At 42.1% G+C, this 18,874-nt stretch overlaps 1 protein-coding gene across 1 annotated transcript in view; it reads left to right on the forward strand.

Annotated features, from left to right (window-relative positions):
• The window catches only part of gpr153 (G protein-coupled receptor 153), a 97,507-nt gene that overhangs the window by 64,979 nt on the left and 13,654 nt on the right, over positions 1 to 18,874 (forward strand). Inside the window, exons 5-6 of the mRNA XM_078557885.1 lie at positions 13,145 to 13,334; positions 14,709 to 14,893. Coding sequence (XP_078414011.1) covers positions 13,145 to 13,334; positions 14,709 to 14,893 — 375 coding nt within the window. The remainder of the gene's footprint in view (positions 1 to 13,144; positions 13,335 to 14,708; positions 14,894 to 18,874) is intronic.

The raw sequence follows: 18,874 nt of genomic DNA on the forward strand, positions 1-18,874 counted from the left end.
AAGTATATATTTCAATGGGAGAAACCTCCAACAAAGATTGCACAGGCATTAGCTAACAGTTAACAAGCATTTAACAAGGTTTTTTCTAAATTTGGTCCTTGATTTTGTACTATAGAACCATAGAAATTTACAGCAAAGATAGACTATTTAGCCCATTGTGTTTGTGTGGGTTTGTTTCCCGAATAACTAATTTCACTGTTGTGCTGACTCTTTATACAGCTTTATATTTTCTTCTGCCTCAAGTATCTATCAAATTTTTCTTCAAATGGTTTCTGTGACCTGTGGCACATTGTTCCAAGAACCTTTTTTGCAAATAGATTATATTTACAATCAGTCCTTTAATATGGGTTAATGCAGTTGTAAGGGAATTTATAAATATTTGCAGTAATTGAGCAGCAGTTAACAAGCTCCTGACAAAGTTTAATATTTATTGGTTATACCTTTACATTTTTCATGTATGAAAATTTGCAGTGCAGTCACACAGACAAGTTTGGAGTCCAAGTTACACCCGCGTTGCTTGTGCATGATGCACAGCTAGACTGACTATTTCCACTCCCCCGCCCCACCAATTCCCCATCACCTCTGCCAGAGAAATAAGATGAAAATAGAAAGTAATTCTTGGTAAAGTTGCTTAACGTCAGGGCACCTGCTTGACTGACAACACCTTTGTTAAGGCTTGTAGGTATCGTAGAGGCAGGGATTACTATAAGTGTGGGCAGTGCCTCAACCATCCTCAAAAAACATTAGCCTTCAGATCTGATGAAGGGTCACTGACCTGAAATGTTAACTGTCCCTCTCTGCAGATGCTGCCTGACCTGCTGAGCATGCTCAGCAGGGAATTTCCTGCTTTTTCTGTTTTATTTCAGATTTCCAGCATCTGCTGCATTTTGCTTTCACATTAGTCTTCCCTATGGCTTCTGACGGTGGAGCTGATCGTCATTCTGCCTCCCACACTTGGTCCAACTCTCCTTTTTCCCCATAGCCTTACCATTTTTACCCCATTGAATATCTATCCAATTCCCCTTTTGAAAGTTTCTATTGAATCTCCTTCCACCCCCTCTCAGACAGCGTATTCCAGATCACAACAGCACATCTCCGCAACTGACCCTTTTTGTCAATTACCTTAAATCTACGTCCTTTCTTTACTGACCCTCCAGCCAGTAGAAGCACTGGGCCCCTAGTTATTCTATCAAAGTCATTTGTGCAATATTGCAATAATGTCAAAACTACATTTACTTTCCTCATAGACTGGTTGTTCATGGACCTTCATCTATACTCCTGGGGCCAGTTTTGTGTTAGTGTTGTGTTTAGTTCTGCCATACAGGATTATTTCTTAATTCCACCTCCATTTCCCTACCCATTACTTCTCCCCTATCCTTAAATTTCCATAATTAGAGTCCACGACTTCCCATGTTCTCTACAACTTGAGTATTCTGTATTCATTGTCTGAGATGAATACTTCACCCACTCTAGTGAACAGTCCAGGACATTGCAGCATTCTTTGTGCATTTACATGTTTAAGGCGTCTTAGGTAGAGCAACAAAAGTAATTCCAAATATAAGGAATTTAAATTATGAAGAAACATTAAGGTGGTTTCTTTGGAAAAGGGATGACCTTGAGAGCCACAAAATTGAAATTTTCAGGATTAGAAAGGGGATTTGCACAGCTCATCCAGGAAAATTCTCCATAACTTTCAAAGACCTAAAATTTAAGTTACAAGTGAGGAAGATGGGAAGTCAGGCAGAGCTTTCTGATATGATGGCTAAGAGAAGAAGCAATTAGACAATTCATACCTTCTATTCCAGTACATCCCTGGCTGATCTCCCACATTCTATCATCCTTAAACTTAAGGTCAGCCAAAACTCTGCTGTCCATGTCCTAACTCGTATTAAGTTCTGTTTGCCTATCAACCCTGTACTTGGTGACCTACATTAGCTCCTGGTCAATCAAGTATCTTGATTTTAAAATGCTCATCCTTGTTTTTGAATCCCTCATCCCTCCCTATCCCTCTCATCTCCTTCAGTCCCAGAGCTGTCCGAGACATCTGCCTTATTGTAATTCTGACTTCTTGAGCATCCTAGATTTTAATCCATGCCTTCAGTTGCCTAGATCCCAAGCCCTGGGGTCCGCTCACTAAACCCCTTGACCCCCTACTCCACTTTCCTGCTTTAAGACTCTCCATAAAGCTTACCTCTGGGACCAAGATTTTAGCCATCTGACCTAATATCTCCTTACGTGAGTGTTGAATTTTGTTTTACATTGCCCCTATAAAGCACCTTAGGATGTTTTATTACATTAAAAGGGCTTATATTTATAAAGTTTTAGTTTCATGTCTAAGGAGAGAAGGGAATTAAGGGTGAGATGATGGGTGGGTAAGGTTAAAGTATAAGGATTTATGAGAACTGAAGGGCAGCGAAGTGGGTTGGGGGGTGCGCCAGTTGTCTAAGCAGCAAGCTTGTAGATCAGAGAATCACCACAGCACAGAGTTCAATCCCCATTTCGGCTGAGGCAGACTCAGGCCTGCCTCCTCACTCTACCCAAAAAATCATGGCCTTTGTCTGGCAATTGCCAAGGACTTGCCGTTCAGGCAAGAGAACTCAAAGTGAAGAAGATCATTGGATGGAACAAGGTCATCCTTTTCCATAGGTCAGCCCACCTCCCTGAGTGATCAATTAAATATGTTGGGGTGAATGGCCTCACCTTTTTCCTGCTTTCTGTTTTCCACTTCCTGTTGACTTCTAATTATGATGGATCATTGGGTCAATTCCGTGTTACTTTCTTTTCTATCCTTGTTTATATTTAGCTTTCTGACTTTTCAATGTTGCTTGTGATTTAAAATTTTTACAGAATATGTGTCTGAAGTGGTGTCCCACTGAAGTCATTCAGCACATAACAATATTGCCCGATTATTTCCTGTACCACATGCGTATGACATTTCTATAACCTTTTTTAACCAAGCATTTTGCTCAAACAAAGCATAACAAAGGAGTGATATTTATTATTTAGCTTCTGTTTAAAAAAATATGTTGAATATAAAGTCTATGATCTAGAGATAACTGAAATATCAGTGAAATAATTGGGTTAATACCTATTACATAGCAGTCCAATTTTTATGACATATAGGTAAACGAAGTATATTAATTGGATAAATATCAGCTTTGATTCCTGGTTGGAATCCAGCTGCTATCAGACAATAAAGCAGAATTGTTCCATAACTGGGCTGAGAATCCCATGGTCCAGGAAGGAGAATATTCACCCAGGGCCCATTCCTGATCGCCAGTCAGTAACCCTACCTGGGCAGGATGTGTGGCTATTGGCTAGGACCGGATCGAGGTTGGCCAAAGTCACCTCTACGTAGTTGTGTAGAACTTAGAACATTTATCTTTTCTTATTCATTCACGGGATGTGGGCTTCGCTGGCTGGGCCAGCATTTATTGCCCATCCCTAGTTGCCCTTGAGAAGGCAGTGGTGAGCTGTCTTCTTGAACCGCTGCAGTCCATGTGGTGTAGGTACACCCACAGTGCTGTTAGGAAGGGAGTTCCAGGATTTTGACCCAGTGACAGTGAAGGAACGGCGTTATATTTCCAAGTCAGAATGGTGAGTGACTTGGAGGGGAACTTCCAGGTGGTGGTATTCCTATCTATCTGCTGCCCTTGTCCTTCTAGATGTTAGTGGTTGTGGGTTTGGAAGGTGATGTTGAAGGAGCCTTGGTGAATTCCTGCAGTGCATCTTGTAAATGGTACACGTTGCTACTGTGTGTTGGTGGTGGAGGGAGTGAATGTTTGTGGATGTGGTGCCAATCAAGTGAACTGCTTTGTCCTGGACGGTGTCAAGCATTTTGAGTGTTGTGGGAGCTGCACTCATCCAGGCAAGTGGAGATTATTCCATCACACTCCTAACTTGTTACTTGTGGGTGGTGGACAGGCTTTGGGGAGTCCGGAGGTGAGTTACTCATTGCATGATTCCTAGCCTCTGACCTGCTCTTGCAGCCTCAGTATTTATATGGCTAGTCCAGTTCAGTTTCTGGTTAGTGGTAACTCCCAGGATGTTGATAGTGGGGAATTGAATGATGGTAATGTCATTGAACATCAAGGGGCGATGGTTGGATTCTCTCTTGTTGGAGATGGTCATTGCTTGCACTTGTGTGGCACAAATGTTACATGCCACTTGTCAGCCCAAGCCTGGATATTGTCCAGGTCTTGCTGCATTTGGACATGGACTGCTTCAGTATCTGAGGAGTCGCGAATGTGCTGAACACTGTGAAATCATCAGCGAACATCCTCACTTCTGACCTTATGATGGAAGGAAGGTCATTGATGAAGCAGCTGAGGATGCTACCCTGAGGAACTCCTGCAGTGATATCCTGGAGCTGAGATGACTGACCTCCAGCAACCACAACCATCTTCCTTTGTGCTAGGTATGATTCCAACCAGCGGAGAGATTCCCCCCTGATTCTCATTGACTCCAGTTTTGCTAGGGTTCATTGATGCCACACTCGGCCAAATATGGCATTGATGTCACGGGCAGTCACTCTCATGTCACCTCGGGAGTTCAGCTCTTTTTGTCCATGTTTGAACCAAGACTGTAATGAGGTCAGGAGCTGAATGGCCCTGGCAGAATCCAAACTGAGTGTCAGTGAGCAGATTATTGCTAAGTAAGTACCGCTTGATAGCACTGTTGATGACCCCTTCCATCACTTTACTGATGATTGAGAATAGACTGATGGGGTGCTATTTGGCCAGGTTGATTTTTGTCCTGCTTTTTGTGTACAGGACACACCTGGGCAATTTTCCACATAGCCAGGTAGATGTCAGTATTGTAGCTGTATTGGAACAGCTTGGCTAGGTGCACAGCAAGTCCTGGAGCACAAGCCTTCAGTCCTATTGTCAGAATATTTTCAGGGCCCATAGCCTTTGCAGTACCCAGTGCCTTCAGCTGTTTCTTGATATCACATGGAGTGAATCGAATTGGCTGAAGACTGGCGTCTGTGATGCTGGGGACCTCCGGAGGAGGCCGGGATGGATGATCCACTCTGCATTTCAGGCTGAAGATTGTAGCAAATGCTTCAGTCTTAACTTTTGCACTGATGTGCTGGGCTCCTCTATCATTGAGAATGGGGATATTTGTGGAGCCTCCTCCTCCAGTGAGTTGTTTAATTGTCCACCACCATTCACGACTGGATGTGGCAGGACTGCAGAGCTTAGATCTGATCCGTTGGTTGTGGGATCGCTTAGCTCTGTCTATCACTTGTTGCTTATGCTGTTTGGCATGGAAGTAGTCCTGTGTTGTAGCTTCACCAGGTTGACGCTTCATTTTTAGGTATGCCTGGTGCTGCTCCTGCTATGCCCACCTGCATTCTTTGTTGAGCCATCCAGTCCCATGTTTGAAGAAAGTCTACTATAGTGAGGTATCTGAGTCTACTAGCATTGGGGGAATCTGCACCTCAGTAAGAGATGGTGTGTGCAGCAAAGACGGGAGAAAAGTGGAAGAAAGCTAAATGTTCTTACCCCCTGCATCTCAAATCTCCCCCATTGCCCACCATTTCCTAGTAGGGACGAATGGTGAATTGGCTGCTCCCGGAATACTGCCAGTGCTGCTCCGGTTGCTTCCCTGGTTGCCTCATCCTATTTCCCTGCAAACCCCTCCGCCATTCTCCTTTCATCACTGATTCAGAGCCTGCTGAACTCGTTTTAGATGCACCTTTCAACCTGGAAGGATTCGGTAATGGTTGATACTGAAACTGCAAAGCCCTCCTGTCCTTTGTGAGACAGACTGTTAGTGATTTGGGTTTGTTCGTGTACATGGAGGCTGTTTCTGTGAGTGCAGTGCATCACCTATCATCACCCATCCATTGCAGCACCTGCTGAACACACACACAGGTCAAGCATTCCTTATGTACTTAACAAATGTTCTGATGCACAACTTAAAAGGACATATGCGAGTCAAAATTTTGTGATCAAAATTATAAAAGATTTTGAAACTAGTAAATAGCAAGAAACTGATTTTCTACCGACCAAAAAGATCAACCAGAAAACCGAGGAGAAATTGGAATATTTTTATCCAGTGAGTTATGATGATCTGACGCTGCCTGAAAAGATCATGGAAGTTGATTCATCAGTAATTTTCAAAGAAAAATTTGATAGGTACTTGAAAAGAAAAAACAAATTGTAAGCCATGAGGAAAGAGCAGGGGAGTGCAATTAATTGAATGTCTCTTTCAAAGAGCTGCTACAGGCACCATGGGCTGAATGGCCTCTTCTGTGTTGTAGCATACTGTGTTTCCCAGTGTGCTAGCCAATATTCCTCCCTCCTCCAAAACCATTTAACAGAAGCAGATTGATCATGCATCTTAATGTGGTTTGCTGTGTGCCGAATGGCTGCCTTCTTTGTCTAAGTAACAGCAAACCTCGAAGCAGTTGATTGTTTGTGAATCTCCTTGAATTATTTCCGGAATGTGATGAAGATGAATACAAGCCTTTCTTTCATTCTGCAGCAGTTAGTCTTTACGTTCCATTCGAAAAGGACTTGTCTATAGAAAAGTCATAGTGTTGTCCTGCCAACATGTTTACTCGTTCCGTTCTTCATTTTCTTTCTGTTTCACCCTGATTTTCTGTCTCACTTGTTATCTATGGTCTTCTCTCATTCTCTGTACCTTTTTTGGCCAAATTTATGTTTAAGGAATGCTGCACTGGGAAATGGAACATTTTCCATTTTGAGGAGGGACTCACTGCACAGGTGCTCCCAAGTCCAATGTAGCAAAGTGGGGTTTAAAGTTAAGTTTTCTGTACTCTGCCCAAACGATGTCTCTGATTTCCAGCCTTTAAGCAGAACAGTCGTAACTGTTGTAAGGAAGCAGGATTCTTTTGGTTTCCCAAACTGATCATTTTCCTTAGTACCGACTAGGAACGATTTTGTGCATTGGGCCCATGTCCACTTGGAACTGAGTTGGGACTATCTCAAACACAAGCCTTGTAAGATCTTAACAACTCTGAGTAGACTTTGTCCCACCAATCTGAGCTGAATTTGTTGGGGTGTATTTTCTACTTGCTGCCCTGTTGTAGAACTGGCATTGTGGATGGAAACCAGTTGTAGTTGATTTTAATCTGAATACAAGTTGGCCAGTTTCTATAACAGGTGCCATTCTGCAACACTCATTTCACACCTCAGGAGCAAGTTGAAAATATACGCTTATGGAACTCTTGGAAAGCCAGTTCTCAGGGGTGGAAGTCCAGCAGCTATCACCCAGTATCCTTTAATTATCAGCAGTACTTAGAGTTTTGAACATGGTTTTCTAAACCTTTTAATGCCAGCATGTCAATTTTGGGGAGTCGGCCATTTTGGATACAGTTTTCAGTCAATGAAAACCTTTAAAAAAAAAAAAAAAATTGCTCCAAAATGGGCGCACACACTGAGGAAAACAGGATATTGGAAACTTTTGAAAATAAAAGCATAAAACCAGCAGAGCTTGCTTATTAGAAAATGCACATTGCTGAAACAAAATGCCAGGGAGAGAAAATAGGAGGAATAAAAAGAGATGACAAGTTGAGCATTTGAACCTGTTTATTTTAATTGAAAATTAACTTTTAGGTGATTACCAAAATATGAACTTCAAACTATTAAATCAAGGTGACCACACTGCATATATTAACTGCTACTCTGACTCCCTCTCAACTATCTCCAAATCCCACACTGTTCTCAAAACTAGCTCTCTCTGATCATACATTCAGTCAGTTCTCCTAAGTTTCTCCCTTACCATCTGCTGGTGTTCCTCCTGCATCTCCTCAGGATGTTGCCAAATGCGAAAGATGGTTTTGTAATTAAAATTGTTGTGGAAAAGAAAATGTCTGCCCAGGAGGCTGAAGTTTCTTTGTTGGTGCCCTGTTCCCTGGATTTTTGTCCTTTTTTAATTCCTCAATTTAAAAGAAGGTTTTCGTATTTCCTCTACATGGCTGTATAATTGCCATATATATTCATGTTAAATATGTTAAACATGTCAGCTCAGTGCCAGCTGCTCTTACCTCTGATGCTGAACTACATGAGGTATTAGGTCAGATGACCAAAAGCTTGGTCAAAGAGGTAGGTTTTAAGCAGTGTCTTAAAGGAGGAAAGCAAGGTAGAGGCAGAGGTGTAGGGAGAGAATTCCAGAGCTTAGGGCCCTGGCAACTGAAGACATGACCACCATGGTGGTGTGATTGGGTATGGTTAAAAGGCCATAACTGGAGAGCACAGATAACTTGGAGGGTTGTGGGGCTGGGGGAGATTACGGAGATAGGGAAGGGCGAGGCCATGGGATTTGAAAACAAGGATGAGAATTTTAAAATCAAGACGTTGCTTGACCAGGAGCCAATATAGGTCAGTGAGCACAGGGGTGATGATGTAGTTAAGATGTAGGCAGCAGAGTTTTAGATGACCTCAATGGAGGGCCTATTTCAACCTCCATAACATCACCCGATTCCGTCCCTGCCTCAACTCATCTGCTGAAACCCTCATCCATGCCTTTGTTACCTCTAGACTCAATTTATTCCATCGCACTCCTGATTGGTCTCCCATGTTCTACCCTGCTTAAACTGAAGGTAATCCAAGACGTTGCTGCCTGTGTGCTCTAACTCACACCAAGTCCCATTCACCCATCATCCCTCTGCTCATTGACCTATATTGGCTCTCGGTTAATTAACACCATGATTTTTAAAATCCTCATCCTTGTTTTCAAATCCCTTCATGGCTTTGTCCTTCCCTGCCTCTATAACCTCTTCCAGCCCCATTACCCTCCAAGATATCTGTGTTCTCCAGTTACGGCCTCTAGACTATCTCTGATTTTAATTGCACCACCATTAGTAGCCATGGGCCCTGAGTTTTGGAATTCTCTCCCTAAAGCTCTGTCCCTCCTCTACCTCTCTCCCCACCTTTTTAAGACACTCGCACAGTAGCCAAAGAAAACGCCTCAAAGATAATCTCAAAGCTTTCATGAAGGTCTGCCTTATTAACATTAACACATGGGAAGCAAATGCCGAATCATGACCAAAATGGTGACTACCATCGAGAATGGTGTCAAGACCTTCCAATCAACAGGGACAGCCACTGAGATACAAGGGTAGGAAAGACGGAGAGAGGACAGCTGCTGAAGTTAATTCTGCAAGGTTAAGATAGGGCTTGTAAGCCATCTGCAAACCCAAAGCCAACACCTCATTTCCACTCATCCATCCGCAAGGAAGAATCATCCTCGACACGATGGATTGCTGATGAAAACCTACCTTTTTTGGCTAAGCTTATTGTCATCTTTCTAAAAGTCCTTATGTGGCTTGGTGTCAAATTTTGTTTGATAACCCTCCTGTGAAACACCTCGGTTGCTTTATTATGTTAAAGGTGCTATATAAGTACAGGTTATTGCTGCTTAATGGAGAAAGACCAAAAGGAAACAGGAAACATTATTCAATAAACGTGCTTGCACTGAGGTCAACGGGAATCAATAGGAAAGCTCTCGGCTGAAGTGATAACTGACAATTGGGAAGATGTTCATGGGTGTCAACGGCCAATCATTGCATCCCAGCAGATTGCTGCTGAAGTTCCTCAAGGCAGTGTCCTTGGCCCAATTCTTTGCGCTTCCTGACCCCTTGACACCTGCCTGTTGTGTACAGGGGTTGGAGTCTGAAGTGTGATGGATTGCCCAGCATTAGCCTGGATGGGTGCCACTGCAACAAAAGCTCAGTGTCATCCAGGTGAAACCAGTTTACCTGTTTAGCACCTGTGCACTGACTTCAATTCCAACCCTTCTATCATGGGCACATTGTGACTAAACTATGCTTTTGGTTAAAGATGCTTTGCAGCAACTGACAAACCCTGCCAAGAAAAACAAAAGTGGTCAGATTTTGGAAACTGCATCTCCTCCAAACCGCAACTGTTGTGACATGTACATATACCACTACATTGTTGCTGGGTTATAATTTTGGGAATCCCTGTCTTATACCACCCTAGGAGCACCACCATCACATGGACTGCAGCAAGGAGAAGACCACCTGCTCAGGGCAACAAAGATGGGCAGTAAATAGGACCATAAGCATTAGGAACAGGAATAGGCCATTTGGCCCCTCTAGCCTGCTCCACCATTCAATAAGATCATACCTGATTTGATTGGGGCTTTAACTCCACTTTTCCTGTCTATATCAACCTTGAATATAATTCAGTGACCCTGCCTCAACTGCTGTCTGGAGAAGAGAATTCCAAAGACTAATGACTCTCCGAGAAGAAAATTCTCCTCATTTCTCTTATTTTTAAAAAGTGTACCCTAGTTCCAGATTTCCCCACATCCTGAGAACCAACAAAAGGAACTTCAGAAGCTTTTGAATAGAAACCCCACTATCGCTTTATCATACCACCTTCCTTCCACTCTCTCACTGTAAATCAAGGCATCATGTAATCTATTCTCATGTCATCATCCAGCTCCACGCCTGTCAATGTCATGTTACAAGCTGCTGTTGTGGCATTTGCCTCTGGGTGAGGTTGTCTTGTGTCTTTTCTTGAGGCTGGATCATCCTGCTAACTGGAGGCAGAATGCTGCGACACTGAACGTGCTGAGATATCTCCCATTTATTCAGCATGCCATCAAGGATGAAAACAGGATCAGAGAAGACAAATTAAATGATTAAGTTCATCTACCTTGTGTTTATGCATCAGGAAGGGCAGTCTCTGAACTAAATATTACAGTCACTGAATCGAGTTGGGGTCAGTGACTACACTGCTGTCGTCTTGTATTTTTGAAACTCTGCAATGTTTTTCTGTGACTCACTGACAGGCTTTGATACTTAATCCAATATTATCCTCATTGGTTTCACTGCATCCATCAGTAAGGTCCCAGATCACGAAGGGATGAGTCACCTGTTGCTATGAAGGGCATGGCACTGAGTGCTGTGATCTCTGCATGGCTTTTATTATTGGATTAATTCTAAAATCCATCAATCTTGCAAGTAATTTAAAGTAATTCTTCCTTTAGAACAGCTATTTTCTTTGATTTAAGAGTTTTTTCTGATAAGAGTTCTGTAAATTCAACATGAAAGCCTTTGTGAATAAACAGAATCCATTAGTGTAATAGAAATCAATTCCTCCTTCAGGCTAATGAAACTGCGCTGACAGCTCCCTTAATAAATCCTGCCTTATAAAATGGGAGTGACCTGAATGGGTGCTACAGTTGACTTCTAGTTGACTAGGATTGAAGTGGTTTAGCCTGGCAAAATCCATTGCCAACTTTCATAAATGAAGGATGGCTACTTGGCCAATGTACTGGATGGTCATCTGTGCAGTCATACCCCAGTGAGGAGTTACAATGCTTAGAAGATAAGGAGAGGGGAGAAAATTGGTAGTGTGAGATACAATGTGTATGACTTCAAATACTGTGTCCTGGATTAGATTCATGATCACAATTGGTTAATTTGATGAGTTGCCATCATTGATTGTTCTGGACAAGGGGGCGGAGCAGAGAGGAGTCAGAGTGCCCTTCCCATTAGGGGAGAGAGAAAAACTTGAGAGCCATTGAAGGCTTGCCTAACAACTCTGCTATTGGCTGTTTACAAAACAGTATTGGTAGAGGCTAAAGGTCACAAGATCCTGGATCTTTGCAGCAGTATTTCCTGCACGGTACATGGTTGGATGGCTGCACAGCAACCTCAAAATCCCCATGTAGGCCAGGTCAGCCCCTGTAAGTTACCATGCATGAACAGCTACCCAAAATAATTTAAAGGGGCCACACACTTAAATGAATCACGCACGCACTCAAGATTTTCCATCCATCCATCTTCACATGTCACTCCAAGTGAAAGGTCTACAGCTTTCCCCACTGGCATCTAACGGAGTCTTGAAATGATTTCATGATTTTTGCTTTCCATATGCTACCCAGAAACTCATTCCAAGTGTTGCTTGACTTCTTGACGAAGGCATTCTACCCTGACGTTAGTCCTAAACCTGCTTCTCACCAGTTTGAACATGCATCCACTTGTTCTGCTCTCTTAGATTATCTGCAAATAGTATTCCGGAATTACAGGATTGAGTAGATTGCTCATGTGTCTGGTCAAAAAGAGGAAAAGGCTGAGAAAGTTAAACGCCTTTAAAACAGAACTCTGTGCTCAAAGGCTGTTAGGAACAAAACTGATCGTAGCCTCCTTATTCAAGCCATCATTCGTTCGACTCTTAATGAATTGTGGGAAAACGTTGCTGGAGAAAGGGATTATTTTTGGCATCATACCCATTTTGTCACATGCTTGCTACAATATGATTGTAATTCCCACAGAAAACAATCTCATCACTGCTGTCAAAGGAGAGGCCCTCACTATCTCAGACAATAAGGGAGGGCTTTTACATACTAATTTAGATTATGGAGCACCCATGTTATAGAGATGATAAACTAGGAGATGTATATTAATGTGTGATTTATTTTAAAGGGAATCTGGTTAGGAAGCTAGGTATCATCACAATTGCAAATCGCACCTGTCTCTACCAAATCATTTCCATCTTTACCAAATCATTTCCATCTTTGTTAGTGGTGAATCATGAAGTTGAGTTGTATAAATGGCAATCCGCAGTCAGTACTGAGTTGGCTCATATGAGCTGGTGGAAATTGGCTGCAATCTCTGAGATAGGAAAATTCAGCCAAGATTCTCCTTTGCTTCCAGTTCTTGCTGGATGTGGATATTAGAGTGAGAACAGGACCAGGCTCATCCATGATACCTGTTGACTCGCAGGTCAGATTCATACTTGATCATGATTGCCCATCATGAACAATAACCACTTGGGTGAAGTACCAGAGTGCAGTCCAACATCTGTGGACGTGTACCCCAACATCTGTGGACGTGTACCCCAACATCTGTGGACGTGTACCCCAACATCTGTGGACGTGTACCCCAACATCTGTGGACGTGTACCCCAACATCTGTGGACGTGTACCCCAACATCTGTGGACGTGTACCCCAACATCTGTGGACATGTACCCCAACATCTGTGGACGTGTACCCCAACAGTGCCTTCAGTAAAAGAGGGGAGGGGGAGGAAATAACAAACCCTGTACGAGTGAAAACATAACATCAGTGTTTGAAATTTAATGTGTTTTAAGCTGTTCCTGAGCTCTTCAGATTTCAAGTAAATCTCTTTCTGTTTTCCAGGTGGTGAGTTTTGCAAGCCTCAAGTATGACACCTCTTATACCTGGATGGTGTTATGTTTCCTATGGTGCTCCATAGTGCAGTCCATTCTTCTGCCATTGTTCCTTTGGGCTTGTGACCGCTACAGGGCTGATGTAAAAAGCGTCTGGGAAAAATGTGTAGCTATCATGTCCAACGATGAAATAGATGAAGGTAAACTTCCTCCTTTATTGAATTCTGTACATGGCTAACATCAATTAGTGTCTTGAATTTATCTTTGTGTTGAGTTTTAAAATGCTATACCATGTGTAGTATCATGTTCAGCCATGTATTGCAGATTTTGTCCATTTAAAGTCTTTGTCCCCAGTTCATCTGAGGAGCTTGTATGATGTACACTCAACCCATGCAACACCACTGTGTACATTCAGTTCGTGTAGTACCATTGTGTACACCCAATCTGCGCAGTGCTATTGTTTAGTACATAGCCCTGTGTGTACAGCTTCTCTGTCTAGTTGTCAATACAGCAGTACCTCTTTGTGGTGGCACATGGCCCTATCTCTAGTGTTTCTGTACATAGGACATGGTGCAGTTTCCTACAACACTGCAAAAATAAAAAAAGATTGATGTAGCAGATTTGTAAGACCTGAGTTTTTTGTTATATTGTGCTCTCTGCTGCCCTCTCTGTTGGGTCAGGTGTAAATAAAGTTAGTACAATAATGGCTGCCTGCAGCTGAACATGTTAGCCTTACTCAGTGCAATACACAACAAAAGACTTGCATTTATATGGCACCTTTCATGACCACAGGATGTCCCAAAGTGCATTACAGCCAATTAAATACTTTTGAAAGGTAGTTACTCTGCTTGTAATGTAGAAAACACGACAACCAATTTGCACACAGCAAGCTCCCACAAACATCCAATGTAGTAATGACTGCAGATAATCTATTTTTGTGATGTTAATTGAGGGATAAATATTAGCCAGGACATTGGATATAACTTCCACTGCCTTTTCTTCTAAATAGTGCCTTGGGATATTTTACATCCACAAGGGATTGCTGACGGAGCCTCGGTTGAACGCCTTGACAGTGCTGCCCTTGTTCAGTACTGCACTGGAGTGTCTGTCAGCTTTGATTTTTGTGCTCAAGCCTTTGGGGTGGGTCTTGAACACACAAACCTTCAGTTGATGATCCATTCTGGGCAGCGGTCCTGTGCACATGGCCCGATCCATGGAATGTCCCTATTTTGTGCAAAGTACAGATGCAGAAAGCCCTTAAAATGGTTCCTTAACATCCCTACTGAGCATTACCCCACTCATGCAGCACTTCTATGAATTGCAAAGTCTAGTTCATGGCGTCTGTGCATTAAGATCTCCTTGTGAATTTAATTGCTAATTCAGCTGATTCCCTCCCATGTGTAATGTACTGTTACATTTCCTTGTGGTGTAAAATATAACATCTATTTTGCAATTGCTTTTTAATTTAATTTCAAGCTTCATTAAAGTTGCGTTCTAGAAAAAGTCATGTTGCAGATTGAGCTTCACACAGATTTGAATCAAAGTAACTCATCAGATGAATTTCTTTGTTACAGAAAACAGTCAGGATGGAGCAATTCACCCTGAATCTTTCTATGAAAGGCCCTATGATTATAACTGCACCACTGAAATCCTGACAGTGGATCGCATTGCCAAGTATGACTTTTCAGCATTGGAAAGGGGAGTACCACAGGTGTACCCAATGAGAGAGATGCAAGAGGATAAGATGCAGTATTTACAGGTATCTGTCTAAACACTGATTCCAGAATTCCTGTTTGCGTTATTCAGGCTTAAAACCTCCACTCCAAGCTGATGACTCAAAATAAACCATTTGCCTTCAGTTCTCCTCATTCTGCTTGCTGGCTACAGTCATCCATCTCGCTATGATTTGTAGAGATTAGGATTTTGCTCCCAGTTGTCCTGTAAGTTCCTTTTATTACCGCAACAACCTGCCCACTCCCCCCTCCAGGTTTCCTCTCTTCTCTCCTGGAGGTGCTGACATGTGCTGGATGCAGTTCAATGGACAGTAGCTGTTGTCCTCCATTCTTCATATGTGAACTTAAACGTTCGGTCTCAGCAGGTTCATTGGTTGTGACATCGAGAGAAGGTAGAAGTTGTGGTCAAGTCTGACCTTGCCCACCCACATGCACCCTCCAGCAGAGGTCACTGGATTGTGAGCTGGTGTAAGAATCTTGGTTGATTTTTCTCTCCATCGAAATCTATTTGCACCCTCAATGCTGTCCCAGTTCTAGACTCACTCAGCACAGAGCAGAGAGGGAACCTATAATGTTAATGGCCCATATAGCCCACTTCCACACTGGGCAACAGCGCAAGTCTTAATGACCCATCAGGGGATCATTCTGCTTTATGGCCTTTAAATTTGCCTCTATCTCACTGAAATGTAACCTAACAACAATTATAATTAATTTACAATGCATCAGTCTTTAGGTATGTTGGTCAAAGATTTACATCATTTTTCAGGATTACTTTTTACTATTTTACAATTATGTAATTTTGTTTATATATAAAATCCTGCTGAAAAATATGATAAAATTACTTAAGTGGGAATATTTTCACAATCCTACAACTAGAAAGTTAAAGGCATGAAGGAGTAGAATATATTGATTTTCTTCAGAGATCTTTAGGCAGAGATACCTGAACTAATTGGGATTAGCAAAGGGGACAACTGTGTAGAGATATTAAAGGAAGGCTCAGGGTTTCCTGACACAGGAAATCTTAAAGGGATAAGCATCAATTTTTCCCACTTGCCCTTTCCCTGTAATTTTGAAGTATATTTTTTATTTGAAGCACAATGTCTGTCACTGTTAGAGGTGAATAAACCATCTTTTAGCAGCTCCTTTAAGTGTTGGTCCGAGCAAGAATTCATTTCAGTGACTTGGATTTTGGACCAGAGGGAGGAGGTAGTGACTTTGAGGTAATGCAGTTTTCTAGAAGTGGGATTTGAACATTGAAGTGTATAAACAAATGTCAATTCTAGTAATTATTGATACTCGCAGTGAGAATTCAAATGAAAATCATTGCTGTTATTCAGAGCTTCCCTTATTGACATTTTCAAATGTCTATCTTACTAAGTCAATTAACTTTCATAGGCCTTATTCACATCCACCATTTTGAAAACTTGAGAGGCTTTCAAAACGGTGGCTATAAATCCAACCTCCTGGATTAAGTTTTACCAATACTTTAACATTTAAATTTGTACGTGCTGTGGCCTAAGTATTTAAGTTCTTCAATAAGAATGAATAACTTTCATCTCTTGAATCGTTAATCAAATACAAAACAAACTGAAGATGCAAGTTTCCTCTCTGATGGCTAGGGAGTTGAATCAATCTGGGCCTCCTGTTGCAGCTTCACTATATTGAACTTCCTTCACATGCATCTTGAGCTGGCTTTTAGTTGCTGTTTTACTTGCTGACATCCTTCATCATAGCTGTCATAGAATTGATTTTCCAGGCATCTTTTCTTGGTGGAAACATTAAACTTTATTCACAAAGACAGCAGCAGCTACGCTTGTGCATCTAACTCTATAACTAAAGAAGAACTGTCTCTTAGAGGTTCCCTGCACTGCAAACTGGTTTACACAGGTCATGTGATCTTAACACCGGATTATTCTTAAAGCTACAGTCCTCCTTATATAATTACTACATTCCTCCTCCTTTAACTTCTCTGTACATTTTGTATTTACAAGGATATTTATCTCATGACATTACAATATTTACACAGGTCATAAGATCAGTCTTTCAGGTGGTCTCCTGATCCGTGTGGAACATTGTAGCTCCACAACTTCCAAAACTTTTGCAGGAACCACATTCTCTGGAATTGCAATAACATGAAGTACCTCATTAGGCACAGGCAGTTCAGTGTCATCCACCCCGACAGAGACATCAGGCATGTCTATCCTTGATTGAACAACTTCAACAGGTTCAACAATAGTTACAGGTGGAACATCATCTTATTGGGGTACCTCCCTTCTTCTGAAATGATCCACGTGCTTACGGGTGATCCGGCTCTCCACTTCTATGTGGTACGACAATGGTCTGGTCACAGAGCTTACTTTACCAGGTAACCACTTCGGTCCTCCACCGAAATTCCTCACATATACTGCTTCACCAACAGTAAATTGTCGCTCATGACTACGCAAATCATGAGTCGCTTTTTGGTTCTCTTGACTCTTCTCCACCTTTCCCTCCAAATTGGGAAGTTTCAAGCTTAGTCTTGTTCGAAGATGGCACCTGTAATAGTGTTTGGGATTGTTCTATAGTGAAATAGGAAAAGAGCAAGTTTAGTTTCCAACGATTCACCTGCTAATTTTTTCATTCCCTCCTTAAAAGTTTGTACTGCTCTTTCTGCCAGTCTGTTAGATGACTGATGGTATGGCACAGTCTTCACATGGTTGATACCATTTAGGCTGACAAATCTTTGAAATCCAGTGCTAGTAAATGCAGTACCACTATGTGAGGCAATTACTTCTGGCAATCCATGGATAGAAAAGCTTTGGTGTAACTTTTTTATATAGTAGTGCCTGACATTAGCGACTTAACCTCATAAATGTCTATCCACTTGGAATGAGCATCTATAATCAGTAGAAGCAAGGTTCCAAGGAAAGGACCGACGTAATCTATGTGCAGTCTCACCCAGGGTCTACCAGATAACTCCCATAGGTGTAATGGGGCTGCCACTGGCAACTTCTGTAACTGTTGGTATTGCACACAGTGTTTAACCACCTCCTTAATATCACCATCCATTCCCAGCCACCAAAGATAACTTCGCGCGATCATCTACATTCTTAAGATTCCTGAATGCGCACTGTGTAACTCCACTAAGAGTGGTTCCCTTCCTTGTGAAGGAAATACTACTTGCGCACTCCATAATAGAATACCATCTTGACTGCTTGTTTCGTGTCTTCGGTTGAAAAATGGCTTCAATTCATCAGGGACTGATTCCTGGGACCATCCATTTAACACTTAGTCTCTCATTCGAGAGAGGAGTAGATCATGATTTGTTCTGTTCCTTATCTGCCTGGCACAGACTGATGAGGAATCCAGGAAACATTGCAAATACGATCTCTTGGGGAATTGAGACATGTTCATTGTTCTCTTGCAAAGGAAGGTGACTTAGTGCATTGGCTATATGAATCACCAGTCTATGCACAAAACTGTATTCATATGCTGCTAAGATTAGATCCCATCTTTGAATTCATGCAGAAGCTATGGGAGGAATAGCCTTATCCTCGCTAAACAGACCCAAGAGTGGTTTGTGGTCTGATACTATTGTGAAGTGTTGCCCACGCACGTATTGGTGGAATTTTTTAACACCAAAAATAATCGACAGACCTTTTCGACTTGAGAATATCTTTTTTTGGCTGTGGTAAGTGTCCTGGATACATAGCCTTTTGGCCTTTCTGCACCATCGTCTATCTTGAGAGAGAGTACTGCTCCCACTCCATATGGAGGACACATCGCAGGTTAGCACCAATTCCTTTAGTTGGGTCGTAGTATTTCAACAAATTTGAAGCGTGCAAGAGCTGCTTGACTTTCATGAAGGCTTCTTCCTGGGGTGACTTCCAAACCCAATGCTGGTTTCTCTTTAGCAGTGAGTGTAGAGGGGCTCAGACTGTTGATAAGTTGGGTAGGAATTGACCATAATAGTTTACCATCCCTAAAAATGATTTAAATTTAGAGACGTTCTTAGGTGCAGGTGCCTC

This window comes from Cetorhinus maximus, chromosome 15 (assembly GCF_964194155.1).
Source record: "Cetorhinus maximus chromosome 15, sCetMax3.hap1.1, whole genome shotgun sequence".
NCBI classification, from domain to species: Eukaryota; Metazoa; Chordata; class Chondrichthyes; order Lamniformes; family Cetorhinidae; genus Cetorhinus; species Cetorhinus maximus.